This window comes from Apis cerana, linkage group LG9 (assembly GCF_029169275.1).
Source record: "Apis cerana isolate GH-2021 linkage group LG9, AcerK_1.0, whole genome shotgun sequence".
NCBI lineage: Eukaryota > Metazoa > Arthropoda > Insecta > Hymenoptera > Apidae > Apis > Apis cerana.
The window spans coordinates 10456216-10472404 of NC_083860.1; the positions used below are offsets into that span (position 1 = coordinate 10456216).

At 38.1% G+C, this 16189-nt stretch overlaps 2 protein-coding genes across 3 annotated transcripts in view; both read right to left on the bottom strand.

Moving 5' to 3' along the window:
• LOC107997489 (longitudinals lacking protein) overlaps positions 1–16189 on the bottom strand; it is a 103727-nt gene that overhangs the window by 3771 nt on the left and 83767 nt on the right. The window lies entirely within an intron of this gene.
• LOC107993823 (zinc finger protein 524-like) lies at positions 611–4803 on the bottom strand. Its single transcript, XM_017050450.3, has 3 exons — positions 4470–4803; positions 3903–4061; positions 611–3094 (listed from the first exon to the last, which is right to left on the bottom strand). The coding sequence occupies exons 1-3, from the start codon at positions 4510–4512 to the stop codon at positions 2820–2822; spliced, it is 477 nt and encodes a 158-aa protein (XP_016905939.1). The 5' UTR covers positions 4513–4803; the 3' UTR covers positions 611–2819.

The window sequence follows — 16189 nt, forward strand, 5'->3', positions numbered from 1 at the left end:
AACGAGTGGCACTGTTAATTATCCTCGTAGAGATACGTCAGATCGATATATATATATATATATTTCCGATAATGTATTACATTTCACCTACGTGAACGTAGGTCACAGTTTTTTACAGATACTCAGTCGTGTATCTGTGAATGAAACGTTTACTGAGCTTCCAACACGTTCCCTGCTGCTGATAAATTTTGTATCTCGCCGACGAATACTCGAACATATTCTGTTGTTGGATCGAACGTCCATGCTTCGGATATCGTATCCTCTCTTCCGTTCCATTTCGTGAAAAATCTGAAATCGTCGATCGTCAGATTAGAGTCTTGAAGGGGGGGAAAAAAAAAAGAAATGACAAAGAGAAGAAAAGGAAAAAACGCGGGAAGGTTTAAGAAAAAGTTAAAAGTTAGAATTACCTTAAAGCTGGAAACTTCGTCAAGCTGGAAAAATGGAACACTTCGTTCGTGTAAAAAGAAAAAAAAAAGAGAAAAAAAAGCGGACGAACATCCTTTAATTCGAATTCGAAAACCATTCCTCGTCCGAAAATGAATTCGGAGAATGTAAAAAAGAAGAAAAAAAAAAGAAGAAAAAAAAAAGAAAAAGATTCGTACAAAACACGTGAATCTCAAAGTTTCATATTTTATTGGTACGAAATAGGTACGTGCTCTATAATGGATAATATTTCTTGTTTAAATTCGAATGCTCGAAACAACGAATTTGAACGCAATGCAGCTTGTGACAATGACCGAAGAAGAACTCTTGGCGCGTAATCGCGGCACAGGCGGTTTTATTTATTTAATAATAATTGGTTATTGTCGATCGCGTATGATATATGGAAATAAGCGTAAGTGTCCAACATAAATCATAATCATACGTTCTCCGAGAACGGAAAACTTATAACTTGTTTTATGTTAAGCCTGCTTAAAAGAAGGCTCGACTATTCTAACTTTGGCTGTGCAAACCGACAGATAATTCGTGGGATAATTCAAGTTTCTCAATAATCGTTGGAACGTAATTGTCGAAAATCAGACCAGTATCCGTCTGAAATATTCGCAGCTATCATATTCGTTCGATGTTTGCAACATCGAAACAATAAAAATTCAGTTTAATAATAATAATAATAATAATAATAATAGATTTCGAGAGATCAAGTATAGATCGAATTATTATAATAATTATATATCAATTTATACAATACTCTAACGATAAAATAGATTTTCGTATGATGTACGAGCAATCGAATGTTACTTAACTTGGAATATAATTAATAATAAGCGATCTTGTCATCAACAGCGTACGAACGGCTTATAAATGGCGTACAGTCTGATTGGCAAATTCGTGTCGCCATCTAGACTACGGTGAATAACGTATTATTATCGTTAAGTAATATAATATATGTCGATGCTGGTGCATTCGCATTATTAAACGTTCAACGACCTTAAAGAGGACACGCGAACGACATCATACCAGCATCGTATTATTCGCAATATGTCATGCATTTTAAGTGCATCCACTTAATGATAGAAAAGAAAAAAACACAGTATTGGCATTGCTTCGTAACGCCTCGATAACGATCGTCTCACCGATCAAACGTTTATTAATGATGCGTCTGGAAGAAGAATAATCTTTCAAAATTGTAACGATACGATATTAAATATTTCAAAAAAATTCTTGAGAAAAACTATGTAACGCTTCAAGTAATATTTACAACGCGTAAATACTGATCTGATGTTCGTGTGTAATGCTGTTGTTTGTGAATGTGACCTTAAAGTAGCGCGGTATATTCAGGTAACTTTCTTAATTTTGTAATCGAGAATCGAATGAAATAGTTTCGAAATCGTTACATCGTTAAAAAATCATCAACACAAATTTTGCCGGTTAAAATTGAAACCAGCTTTCAACTTCGCGATACATCCATGAAATTTTCATCGATGGCTTCAATTATATATATATATATATGTGTTAATTATATGTTTCAAAGGTACTGGTAGTTTCCATGAAAAAAAATATCTTCATCCAATTAATCTCGATTAGTCCACAAATGGACGTGTTTTACAATTGCACATGAATCTATATATATATTATATATATACGCGCCTCAAGCGCGCCAAATATCTGACCAACTACTTTCCTCTTTTTTTTTTATCGTCGCTCGACCAACACATTCTTACGAGTACTTCGCAGGCAATATGTAACAGTGCGTATAACGCCAACGTAAAATGCTCTGTGATGAACCACGATGAAAAACATTTCTCAGTCAGTCATGAGAAAAGGATATACTCATATAAGTGTTTAGTAAGTAAAAATATTTCAGCGCTTAAAGTCGCGTTCAAAGCGATATTCGCTCTTCCTCTAACCGAGTATACGCATCGCTTAATTAAATTATCGGCAATTTCTTTCTAATAATCGCAATTTTCAAGCGAAGTGGGGAAGTGGGAAAAAAATGAAATCAAATAAAAAGGTGAATTGGGAAACGTAAGTATTCGCGTGAACGTGAAAATTATGTAATAGTAATAGTAATAGTAATAATAATAATAATAATAATAATAATAATAATAATAATAATAATAATAATAATAATAATAATAATAATAATAGTAATAATAATAATCTAAACTTCTATTTCTAATAACAATAATTTTTAAGCGAAAAAAAAAAAGAGAAAGGGGAGTTATCGAAAAATAGGGATAAATCTATAAAATTCTTATTATCGTTTTTCGAGGAAAACCATTGATTTTCCAACTGTTTCCAATAATAAGAAATAATAAAATAAGAAGAGGAAGAATAAAAAAAGGAGAAAATGCGAGTAAATATGACAGAGGCAATTATTAATTCCCAGTATCCATGGTGGATGAAAGCTTGTTCCCATTTGGCATAGTGTAAAATTCGCTCAAAAGTTTCATATGCCTGCCGTTCAGATGTGTGTTCAAGCTGGATTTGTGCTTCGTTCTGTAAGGGCAGAGTGGACAGTGAAACTTCGGTTCCACCCCGCATTCGTGCTTCAAATGCCTCGCCAAACTGGAGTAGTAATTGTACACTTTGCCGCAATTCTTGCACGGATAGGTGACTTTCTGGCAGTTGAGGTATCCCACCGATCGTGACTCTGGAAAATCGTAAACACAGAAGAGTTCGATATTAGAAAAATAATTGGAACAAGGGATTATCGTAATTACGAGGATTTCGTCGAGACGTGAAGGCACTTTTTTTTTCGCGTTTAATTCATTCTCGTCGTCCATTCTCGTCGTCGTTCGTCGACGATCTCGTTTGTCGGATCTCGTTCCTCGAGTATTCGACGATACACGTAGCGTGAAACAATCATCATCGTTTCACGTTGCGTGTCTCTTTAATGTTAAACCTCGCTCGAGAAACGATAAGCGCTCTCTCTCTCTCTCTCTAGCTAATTCGTTTATTCGACGTCGAATAATAGTTCGAAAAATAAAATAATCATCTCGATGGCGATATTCTTCTTCCAGCATTTGTTACACTGAACCCTTTTTATAAATCATATTTTATGATATATATTCCATACATCATGAATTACAGATACATTATACCGATTAGTTAATGAATTATATTCGATAATTTATTATTGCTGTTGTTGTTGTTGTTATTATTATTATTATTATTATTATTATTATTATTATTATTATTATTGTTATTATTATCGTTATTATTATTAAACATACTCTCTTTTTAACGTATTCATTATATTATTTTTTGTTGATCTTTCTTTTTTGTTCTTATTTTACCCATATATATATATATACATATATTTGTATATACATATATATACATATATATATATATTTATATAACAAATGAGGCGACAAATGGTTAATCACAGGACGTGGCGTTACTCCATGATATCGAATCGTTTCGCATATAATATTTCTTCATTAAAACCGGTATACCCAGTTTACTGTAACGATGAAGAACAGATTTCGATATGCAGAACATATTAGCCGCCTTCCTCAGCGACAACCCGTTGGCCACCGCCTCGATGGCCGACTTCACGTGTTCGAATTCGAGCTCCCTAGGCCTTGGTCTCCCGCCATTGTAATGCCGTCGTCCTGTAACAATTAATTAAACTCAATTGTAAAAATAAAAAAAAATATATATATTAAATCCACGATAATAATAATCTTCGTCAACCTTAAACGAGAGAGAGAGAAAGGGAAAGAGAAAGAGACAAAGAGAAAAGAAAAAAAAAATCAAATTCAATTCTTATGGTTTCCTCCTTTACATCTCCTTTTCGATTTCCCAATTTACACCACGTAATAGAACAGAACGAGAGAGAAAGAGAAATGCGCAAAGTAAATAAAAAGAAAAATATATCGGTACGATGGAAAAAAAACTCGCTCGACAGATGGACAGAGAAAGAGAGAAAGAGAAAAAAGTCGTAAAGGAAGGATGGAAGAACAACAAACAAACTATAAAGATTATACGAGGCAAGAAAAACACGATCGACGTCGACGTACCTTCGAGAAAGAACTGAATATTGTTCGAGGAATGGGCAATCATCTTTTCATCGTCGAGGATGAAAAAGAGGCATGGAAACGGACAAAGAGAGAGAGAGAGAGAGAGAGAGAGAGAGAGAGAGAGCGAGCGAGGGAGAGAGATAGAGAAGGTAGAAAAACAGAGGCAAATGGTCGAAAAAAACGACACGAAAGAATGGTTGGAGACGTCGCCAAGCAACGACCCACTTTATATTATGGTTAATTTTTCGTGGATCGTGGTTGAAAATATCAACGAAAGTGGAGACGACACCAAAGAGAAAAAAAAAAAAAAAAAAAAAAAAAATGGGGAATTTCTATAATTTTATACGTCCGCGTGAATCCTCTTCATGTGAGACTTGAGATTCCACTTTCGATTGCTCCTGTAACTACAATAAGGGCAGCACTCGGCCTTCTTCTGGCCGCACGATGCTTTTACGTGCTCCATCAAATGGTGCTTCCAACGATACGATTTCGAGCATTTCGAGCACTTGTATCTGTCCCCTAGAGGATCCATGCTTTTGTTCCTGAACACCCGGCCATGCTTGCGGCCAGGGCCGAAATAATTCGCCTCGTACGACGAGGAGCACCTCCCCGAACGAAACTGCCTCGTTTCGCCTATAGTCGTGGGCTCGAATCTTTGATAGTCCTCCCACAGGATCAGCTCACCTGAAACACAATATCCGATTCGTCATTGGCCGTGTTCCCGCCGAAACGAAAATCCCATCCGCCATCGTTATCTCTTTGACGAGTGCAACGGATATAACGACAATTTGAAATAAATAGTTAAAATAATCCAATGGTCCAAAAGATCATTGTTCCTGAGAGAGAGAGAAAGAGAGAAAGAAAGAGATCTTTTCTTTCTTCGCATCCTCTAATGTAAATTTCCTTCCCTTTTGAAAGGAAAACAGAAATTTTTCCATTGCTCGCTTCGTTTCATGGAGGATCGAAAGACACGTACGATCGACAGAGATGAGCTAGATTGATCGGCGTGTCTTTCGATCTCTCTTGATGAAAAAGCGAAAAAATCGAAGTTCTAGAAGCAAAAAAAAAGAATACCGTTTATGGCAATAACGAAGTCTGGATAATGATTCTTTGGATCTGCGAAAGGCTTAAATCTCTAATCCACAAGAAGAATATCTATCGAAAGTATGGATGGAGATAGGATGGCTGATAACGGGAAGGAGAAACGTATGAGAAAAGCTACGTATCGAGTTTATTTTCTTGCCTCCTTTTTTCCCTACTAAATTTACAAATGTTTGATTAAAACATTCGGTCAAAATCCTGTAAAAAACCTATAAAAATTTATTTATTCGATCTTCTTTTTTTTTTAATTTTCTTTCAACTTTCTCGTAAATTAAAAAAATTTTCCCCGTCATTTCAACGAAATTATTTACGTCCAAGATTATTCTAACGAATTACTCTAACGATTGCGTATAGTCAATAACGTTGCAGTGCCTTCGATTCACGTGCTTTTTCAAGTTCGATTTCTTGTAAGTGCGAAAAACGCAATAGGGGCAACATTGTTGTTTATCCTTGCCGCAAAATATCCTCTGATGCTCGACCAAATGGCCCTTCCTCTTATAACTCTTCAAGCATCTCAGACACGAATATTTGTACTCCTGCCTTCTTTTCTTCCTCCACGCGTTCCCTGCTCTGCACTCGAGCTCTTCCCTCGTTTCGCCCCTCTCCTCACCTTCTTCTCCTTCGCGAATTTCTTCAAACCGATTTTCAACGCGCCCCTTTTCGAGACCTCTCTCCTCGAGATCGAGACAAATTTCCATCGTTGCCCTTTTTTCCTTTACTTTGCAATGATATATAGAATCTGAAACAATCGAATATAGAACGCGAATATGAAATAATAAGGAATATAAAGATGGATGTGACGAGGTATCAAGACGAGCCATTCACCTTGATTCTCCATATACCCGAGTTATTTTTCTTATTAAGTGGAACGATTAAAATCTTTTTCTTTTTTATTTTTTTTTTTATTTTTTTTTTCATTTTTGTGTAATAAATTCTTGTAATTCGTTCGAATACATCGTTCTCGAGATCATCCTCAATTATATATATATCCCAATAAATTTTTTTAAATTAGAAGAAATTAGAAAATTAAAAAATCAAGAAGAAATCAAACGCCCTTAAAAGAAATAAGAATTGTGTCACAGGGGATGGAGGGGGAGGGGGATTTCGCTCGATCCCATTAATAACGAAAAAAAAAAATAAACGAAGCGGCCACGTTGTACAAATCACCCTGCACAGACATCTTCCATTCAAATTTCTACATTCTTCAGATTTCCATTTCCAACTTCCTATGAATCTTCCAACGATCATGAACTTACTTCCTCTCGAGAGGAAGAAGAAAGAAACGTTCTCCAACTTTCGTGGACGAAAGCACAGAAAAGGGGAGGGAGAGAAAAAGAAAAGAAAAGAAAGAAAGAAAGAAAGAGACAAATAAAAAATGTAAAAAATACATAAAAGAAAAGAACGAAATCTGGGTCGAGAATATTTCGAAGAATCTTTTCGAAAAAAGATCTTACACGATCTCTGTACACATTGGTATTTATTCAAAAAGCAATCGACTTTGCCGGACATCGTTACACAGGAACACTTAACCATCACTGCGCAGCATTTCTTTTGCTCGATCTCTAATAGATTTACGCGATCTATCGAATCGAATGGATAAAGACAGGCTAGATGTTCATGCATCGTAGACAAAATGGGCATCTTAATACTATTCGTTTCTCTCTCGCATGTGCTCTCTCATTCTCTCATTTTCTTTCGCTTTCTCTCATTCTCTCTCTCTCACCTATACACACATTCTCTCTCTCTCTCTCTCTCTCTCTCTCTCTCTCTCTTTCTCTCTCTCTAAACTATATCGATAACAAGTACGATTCGTCTTCCGCGTTTTCGATACGATTATACAAAGAATGAGATGAAAGGTGACTGACTTTCACTACTTTGATTAGCGTGAATAGGGTATATGAGATTGAACTCGTTCATTCATCCGATTACGACTCACATGATATCCTTCTTCCTCTCTTCCGCTCGTCGTCGTCCACCACCTTCCTTCCTTTTCTTTTTTATCCTTCCAATTTGCCTTCCTTCGGATTTTAAATATACATATATATATGTATATAAAAAAAAACGGATAGACAAAAGAATCTAATAATTAAAGTGTTTCGTTTCTTTTCACCCCTCTCTGCTCCACAAGTAAGTAAACGGCGAGAGGGCCGTGTCGTGCGACACAACGCACGTCGTCAAAATTTTTCATTTACCGTGGCCGTATTCGCTCGTTCGAACAAGGAAACACGAAACAGGAACATTGGATTTTTTTTTTCTCTTCTTTTAACTTGAATTCGTGAATTCTTGTTCGAGAACACGGGCGAACGAGGGAGGATGATAATCGTACAACGTCGTGATTATTTATTACAACATCTCTACTCACCGCGAAAACGCGATGTGATAAATCTCGCAATGCGACGAACGATTTCTCTAGTGGAAAAAACGGCTGCGAATGCATACTTATCCTTACTACGATCGCTTTGATATCAAACAGGTAGGAAATCGGTTGCTAGGATTTTTTACTTCGATATCGCGAAATTTTTCCCGATCGGAGTTTCGGTGTGCGACAGCTGTTCTGAAGGAAAATTACGATTTTAACCGATACTGCTAGGGATTATGCGCGTCCGATGAGTTTTTATTTAAGAGTAAAAACTTCTAGGAGAAAATTGTTCGAATCTACAAAAATGAAAAATTTTAAATCAAGACCATTTGTGTGTTTGAAAACGCGTCGTTGAAAAATAGTTGAAACTAGCAATACTGACGAAACGGTATTTCCCCTTAGAACGTGGTTCACACCCAAAAATTCTCGATCCTGAAAATTTTGCGATACCAGGCCGTGAAAGCCTCGAGTCTCTTATGTCGCTATCGTATTTATTTTCGTCAATACTTCGGTAAAAATCGTAACGCTAAAGTACGAAAAACTAAATAATTAGGGGGAAAAAAGCAAAAATGGTATAACTCGACGAATCTACGTTAGAATTGCACCTTGGTACAAAGTGAATTCCAGATAGGCTTAAATACTATGATATAGTGGATCAAAATCTAACGACGAGAAAAAAAAGATCAAGGGGGAAAGGGAAAAAGAAGAAGAATAAGAAGAAAAAAAAATAAAAACAGCCATCAGACTAGATTCGACTTATCGAATAATACGACAATCTTTCACGCAAATTGACGACACTAATAATTTTTTTTTGTTGTTTTCTCGCCACTAAAATATCCCTCCTCTCCGACTCTTACGCTCAAAATTAATAATTCCAATGGTCGACGATAACATTTCTTCGTATCGACTATAATAATATCGAAATAATTTTTCAAACACATCTGTCACATATCGTTTCCGACGAGAAATCGAAAAAAGGGAACACGAGTGGCGACGTACGTATTACAAACACCGATGAAAAAAACACGAGTGAAACACGAGACGTTTTACTGTTCCTCGCTCAAGAACCAATTCCATCGCGATGACTCGTAAAATTGATGACCGCTGAACGATACGCCGTCGTCGCGCGTGGACGATCGAAAAAACAACGTTCAGCGAATCAGCCGTCTACTTGATGTTGTGCACCGAGAGCAGGTGCTTGAGGAACGATGCCTCGATCCTCGATCTGTAAGGGCAATACTGGCAGGAGAAGTGTGTCTCAAACGTAACCATCCCACAGCCCATCTTCAGATGTTTCCGCAGATTCGACGCCCAGGAATACATTTGTCCGCAACGCGGGCAGACGTGTAGCCTTGGCCTCACGATCGGGAATAAGGGTGCATCTGGAAAGAAATCTCAGTTAAAGAACGATTAAGAACGGAAGTGTGGATAAAAAAAAGAGAAACTATCGTGGCGTTACACCAGAGAGTGGACGTTATATCGGGAGTGAAAAGGAGGAAAGAAGAGAAAAGAAAAAAAAAACGCGGTGGCGCTAGCTTCTAGACATCGAAGCGCATGCCCTGCCAAGTTATTATAAGAACACAATACACGCGACAATCGTCACGCGTCGATCGTCGATGCGTAAAAAAACAAGCGACTCTTCGAAAGCTTCGAAGCCAATTCTATTCGATCCGAGCTTGGAAAAACTCTAACTCTGTGAATAACGAATAGTCGCTTCAACATTATTCTCGAAAAGAATATCTTTTCGAGTTTTTCTTCTTCTTTTTTTTTTTTGGATTGTATCGTAGCGGATATAAAACGTCAAACGATGCTAACACACCTGTACTCTCGTACTCGTGCATACTTACGTTCCTTTCTCCATCCGAGAGATTTCGTGTCCTACTATTTTTAACTTGCCTGAAAAAAATAAATTCGCAAAACGATTTTAAATTACGTCTCGAGGAAACAGCTTGTCGCTTTCAGGGGTTAGGTTTCTTTCTTATATATAAAAATGTATTTTATTACAAAACAGCCGGAAGATCGATAAGCTATTGCATGTTTATCCTATGTTTACAAAATAAATGCCTCTTCAAATTTCCCTTAAAGTTCGACTTATAGTCACAGATGGTGCAACAGAAGTTTGGTGGTTTCCCGCACGCCATTCTTTGGTGGAGTCTTAAACTGGATGGCCAGGAGAACGGTCGGCCGCACCACTCGCAAGTGTGCCTGTTACCTGAAACAAAAATCCTAGTCAGTGGATTTGTTTTGAACGAATTTCGTGAAACCGGATACTTTTAAGATCGCTCCTCCTTGCCCTTGTTTTTCTCCATGCCCGCTAGAGCGTGCGATGTCGGTCTGTAGTGGTGTAAACGCACATATATATCCACATCGCAGGAATCCTATGTATCCTATATGTAAACAAACGAAACATCTGCACTGCGGTTATAATACTCGATGATTTTCAGATTGTCAAAATAGAACACACGTGTAAAACGAATGTAACACTTTCTAGAAGCTGGAAAAAATTTATTGGTTACACAAAAAAAAAAAAATTTTTTTCGAATCGAAATAACGTTTGAAAGATTTCGAACGAGCAATCGTGATTGATATTATCAATCGTGTAATGTAAATAGAGAAATTCAAAGATGTTGAACGTGTCACACATTGTGCGCGAAATGTATTCGAAGGATATGTTTCTGTAAGCTGCTCTTATATTTGGTTCTGTGGGGACAGTACGGGCAAAATTCGGTCGGATCTTTGCCGCACTCGTTCCTCAAGTGATTCTTCATGTTTCTTAACCAACGATAACCTTTGTTGCAACTCGGGCATCTGAAGCAACCTGGTTTCTTGTCTAAACTGTTCGATCTTCGAACTCTGCGTTGGCCAATTCTCGGTTGATAACGATATCCGGTCCAGTACAGGTCTGGAAAAAAAAAAAGAGGATCGTATTTTATTTTCACGGAGAATTCACTCTAGGGATAAAACGGATATTTTCACGCGCCGAACGGACGAAATGTTCAAGGATTCACGATAGAAATGACAAACTGCAAATGTAGTCTCTTGTGTTGTGAACAGAACGTATTCGTAATCGTTTTACAAACATCGTTTTACACTTTATTCTTCTTTATATTCGTTTGGCACATTGCTTTATACAGGATCACGATAGTTAGACGGTACACAGTACGATTGTACGTTAACGATGGTGATCGCTAATTCTCGATCGAAAGCAAAAGAATAATTCTATTTTATCTGAAACATGATCGCTAATCGGTCTCTAATCCTAACGCTTTACAATTCGATTCGTACAATTCCGTTTAAGACAGGAGATCAATTCTAATCGTTATGCTAGGTTATATTCGTCGAACGAAACAAACGCTTGAGAAAAAAACACGGTAGATGGCGCGAGCAACACGCCTTCCTCGCGAAACTATACGAATATTTTGAAGATGCGAATATCTTGTTCGAAAAAATAGAACTCTCGATGATTACTATCTTCTTTTTTCATACCGATGAACGCTATTTCGAGAAATTATCGTATCGATCATTCTCTCAACGCAGCGTTCATCACCATTGCGAAATAAATCGTTTCACGATTTTCTCCTAGAATTTTAAATTATTATTCACTCGAATAAAGGAGAAAAGAAGGAGAGAAAGAAGAGGGGGACAAAGAAAAAAAAAATGTAGAATCTCCTTAGCGTCTTTTAGACATTACTCGAGAACACGTTTTTGCCAGGATGATTCGTTCGTATGTGCTGATAGAGATTTCCACGTTGCTTGGTTCTATGAGCGCAATAGGGACATTTGAACTGCGGCTCCTTGCCGCACTCGTGCCTCGTGTGTCTGACCAGTGTGGCGCGATGTTGGTAACCCTTGCCGCAAGTCTCGCAACGATAAGGAAACTCGACCCTCTTCGTCATCCAAAAGCTGGCCAGGTCCTTGATCAGCGGTATCATCGGGTAGTTGCAATTCCTTTGAAAGTTCTTCGGCATAGTCATACACGGGATGGATATGTCTGCAAGTCACACGAAGAAGAAAACGAAAGGTCGTTAGTTGGCGGGCATAAAACGGGCGTGTGCTTCGTATTTTGGGAGATGCTTTTTTTTTTTTTTTCTTTTTATATATATATATATATATACGTGCGTGAAGACAAGAAATTCCAACTATGAATCGTGAATGTTTAAATACGTTTTTACGGCATACACACACGCACGCACGCACGCACACCAAGCTATATCGAATCACAACGTTGTTTAACAAATCCGTATTTCTGTGTCTTTTTCTACAATCGTTTATAAGAGATATGTATAATAATTTTCATACGTCAACGAGTGAAATTATATACGAGTGATGAATAATTTGAATTAGAAAAAAAAAAAAATAGTTTTTCTTATAAATGATTCTTAGACGAGAAAGACGGACGTTCTAGCTCCTTCTGTCAAAAGTATCTCAAATCCAATCTTTCTCTTTTATTTTTATCAACTTACTAATAATAAGAGGAGGAAGAGGAATTTGTCGAATTTTACGATAAAGTTATGCGAAAATAATTATGAGGAAAGGGGTGGGGAAAGGGTGAAAGGAAAGGTTAAATTCAATTTCCATCCACGTTGTACACTTCGAGCACAGCTGGACGAAAGGTCGGATGGTGATGCTCGATGTGACGGTGAATCTGGTCCACGGTGGTTGCCGCCGGGGTATCACAGTAAGGGCACATCTTCCTCGACTCGAATCCGCACACTCGTATCATATGCGTGCGAAGGTCGGTCAAACGATCGAACTTGGCGCAACACCTTGGACAGAAATTCACGGATCCCCTCGGTAAAGTGGGCGAACGATCGTTTACTCGAAGATTCGCAGCCTGTCCTGCGTGGATCCTCGCCCGTCGAAACCTCAAACCTTCCGAGTTAAACAACGCGCTTCGACGCCTACCTGAAATCGAATGTATGCCAATTAGAAGAATTTCCCAATCTGTCCACACTTGTTCGCTTGTTTCTTTTTATTTTGTATTTCTCACACGATCGATCAACAATCTGTGTCTTCTCTCATTTATTCAGCAGGGGTTGAGAAGATTGGAAAAGTAAGGCGTTAATTAACATTTGTACAATAACGTTCTGGAATAGTTATAAGAATAAAGAAGGTTCTGATATTTAATACGCAATACGCTTGCAGAAACTTTGTCACGCCAATCTTGATTCCCTCGATTCCTGTTGTTTTTCTCCTTTCCGCTCGAGTGCTACGGAATTTTCCATAAAGTAAGTATTATTAGAATATGGGTAATATATGATCGAAACATTAGTAGGTTGGTATATTTTTAGAAATATACAGATAATCTAATCTATATAAAGGATATATCACGTCATAGGTATTAAAAATCAGATATAAATCCAAAATTTATTTTCTCGCAACTGAAACAAAATGTTTAAAAATCAGAAATACTACGATATTCGTAACCTCTCCTTCAACCCCTGATATTAAGATCAAGCGGAACAAGGACGCGAGAGATAATTAAATTAAAATAATCACCGTTATCCACGCAACAATTTCGATTTAAATTGTACTTTTTGTGTATTTATTGTGTTTCTTTAATACTCTTCGTTAACTCTACGCGTACAATAAGGTTAGAATAATCAAAAAGAACGAACAGAACGAAGAAACGCGTCTTAAATGAATCTTGTTCGCTTTTCTTCTCACCCTCACCTCGATACTCTTTCTTTCTCTTTTTTATCTCTTTCGTTACTTTTCTTCTCTCTATCCTTCGCAAACAAACGCTCTGAAAACATTCCTCATATAACGCACCAATCACGCATGCTTTTTCGATGATCATATTCTTGCGACAATTTTTGCAAAATGCAGAAACAAATCGTAGATCATAGACCGTCGTTTCTCATGCGTTATCTTGTTCAATAAAACTTAATTTCCATTTTCCAATAGTAATCGATGAATAAAGAAATAGGAAATAATACAATTTAAATTAAATTAAGTTATTTTTGAACGCATCTTTCATTCTCTATTCACCGGAAACTATTAAAAAATCCCCCCTCCTTTCCCAAAAAAAAAAGTTTAAAAAATAGTCCTCCCTCTCAAAAAACAAAGTATCGTCGTCGAATATGGAACATTCCAAGAACCAATATTTCTCCGTTCGAATAAATTTCGCGATAATAATAACAGAGCAATAACACAGAATTGTTTCGCAATTGTTCTTTTACTTCTTTTATCTCTTGATTTGTCCATAGTTTATTATTTATCATATCGACGAGCACGCGTTGTTAAGGATTAGGAGAACAGGAACTTGTAGCCCACATATTTTCACGTTTTTGTAACGCGATCGTTCGACCTTTAGTTTAGGTCGATCACGTAAACATTCTGGCCACGATGGCACTGGCGAATGTGTCTGTAAACATGGCCGCGTTGCTTCATCCGCGCGGCACAATATGGACACTGAACCCTCGGCTCTTGCCCGCACTCGAACTTGGTGTGCCTTTTTAAATGCCAGGCGTGTATGTAGCTCTTGGAGCATCTAGAGCACGTGTGCCTCTCGATGTCTCGAAGAGTGGCTGCCCTACGCCTCCTCGAGCCTCCGAGAGGAGGCCTCTCTTCCTCGTAATCGTAATCCTTCGCTTCTTCCATCACCACGGAGCAAAGATTCTCCAGATCGGTTTCAATCTTGATCCTTTTCATCTCTAAAAAAAGAAAAGTAAAAAGGAAACGGAATTAGTCGCAATCTCGGGGACGTGTACGCGCGACCGGTCAAATAACGAAGAGGGGGAACGAAGAGGGGAACGAAAAAAAAAAAAAAAAAAAGAAAAAAAGAAAAAAAAATGAAACGACGGAAGCGATTTTATCACGAACAGGAATTGAGTTAAGGCGAGAGTTATTTTCTTTTTTTTTTTCTTTTCTTTTCTTTTCTTTTCTCCCCGCCACCTTGTCTCCCAAGAAGAAGGCCGTAAGCTGGCTTTTTTTTGTCAATGTTTTTTGAAAGAGCTCGATGGACTTAAAGAGTAGCGCCTAGCTTCGATAGCGGGATCGAAATTGAAGATGAAAGGAGAAAATTTGCAGCCGTATTAGTACGTCAAATGATGATAAATGGCGATAAACCACGTGATAAACTTGTAACAAATTATTATATACCATTGTTAATAACAGAGCTTGCCCGCAAGGTGCACCACCGATTTGGCTTACGAACACAGCCGTATGATTTTTCTTCTTTCTCTACTTTCATCCCGATCTTCGTATCTTAAAATCTAAAATCTTTACGCACTACTTTTTAAATCCATGGAGAAAGCAAACACGCATAGACTCGACTTCTTTTTTGACCCAATGAATGATCCGTTAAAGGAGGAACAAAGTCCAAAAAAAAACAAAACGATAAAGCGATTGGGAGGGGGGGGGGGGCGCACCATCCAGGCGAATTATGGGAAAAAGGAAACGAGTGAGTGTCGCGCGTCGAATTTACAGGAGCGAGGAAAAAATGAGGAGACCTAATTTCGAATCTCTGGCCAATAATCCAGGATTCTAACATCCGCACCCAAAGTGCCTTCTTCTTTTTCTTTTTTTTTTTTTTTTTTTTTTTTATTCCTCATCACTCCGCTCCTATATCGTCTACAAACCGAAAATTGCCACGATCGCAAACAGATACTTGTTGAAGTACCGCAACAATGCTTTTATTCGCATTTCACATGTACATTCGTTAAAACTGTACGCGTGGTCGCTCCCCGGGATAATTCGATGTCTCCTCCTGATATAAGAAATAACACGACGAGGACACGAAGCTTATCGATGTGAAACGAAACGACGTCGAGGATGATGACGACGATGGGATACCTTGGTGAGATGTGCTCCATTGCGATCCTAATCCTAATCGTGGAAAGAGAAGATGGAAAGTCGATTATTCGATGGACGTATCTACTCTGAATGGCAGCTCGTCAAGATCAAGGCGAGTCGATAATGTAGATCCGTTGACCCGAATGCTTCCTACGTATATGCTCGTTCACGTGAGCTCTCTGCTTGCTGCGCGTGCCGCAGTAAGGGCATTTGAACCTTGGTGCTACTCCGCACTCGTAACGCAGGTGGCGCTTCAAACTTTTCACCACGGTGTAACCGTTTCCACACTTTGGACACACGTAATTCTTTTTCTTGCTTCTTCTCCGTCGAAGCGACCCGTAGACGTCGATCCCCGATGCCTGATATTTCCTCGCCTCCTGATACGAATCGGCTCCGTAATTTCCGTATAGCAGGCAAAACGAACGATCCACTGAAAGCAAAACAAGCGAGACGGTTAGCGGGA

Bases quoted from the DNA above. Each gene is read 5' to 3' on its own strand.
- LOC107993823 (XM_017050450.3), bottom strand. From the start codon at position 4,512: ATGATTGCCCATTCCTCGAACAATATTCAGTTCTTTCTCGAAG. The intron at 4,062-4,469 runs GTACGTCGACGT...TAATTGTTACAG, and splicing joins TATTCAGTTCTTTCTCGAAG to GACGACGGCATTACAATGGC. The intron at 3,095-3,902 runs GTATACCGGTTT...ACGATTTTCCAG, and splicing joins TCATCGTTACAGTAAACTGG to AGTCACGATCGGTGGGATAC.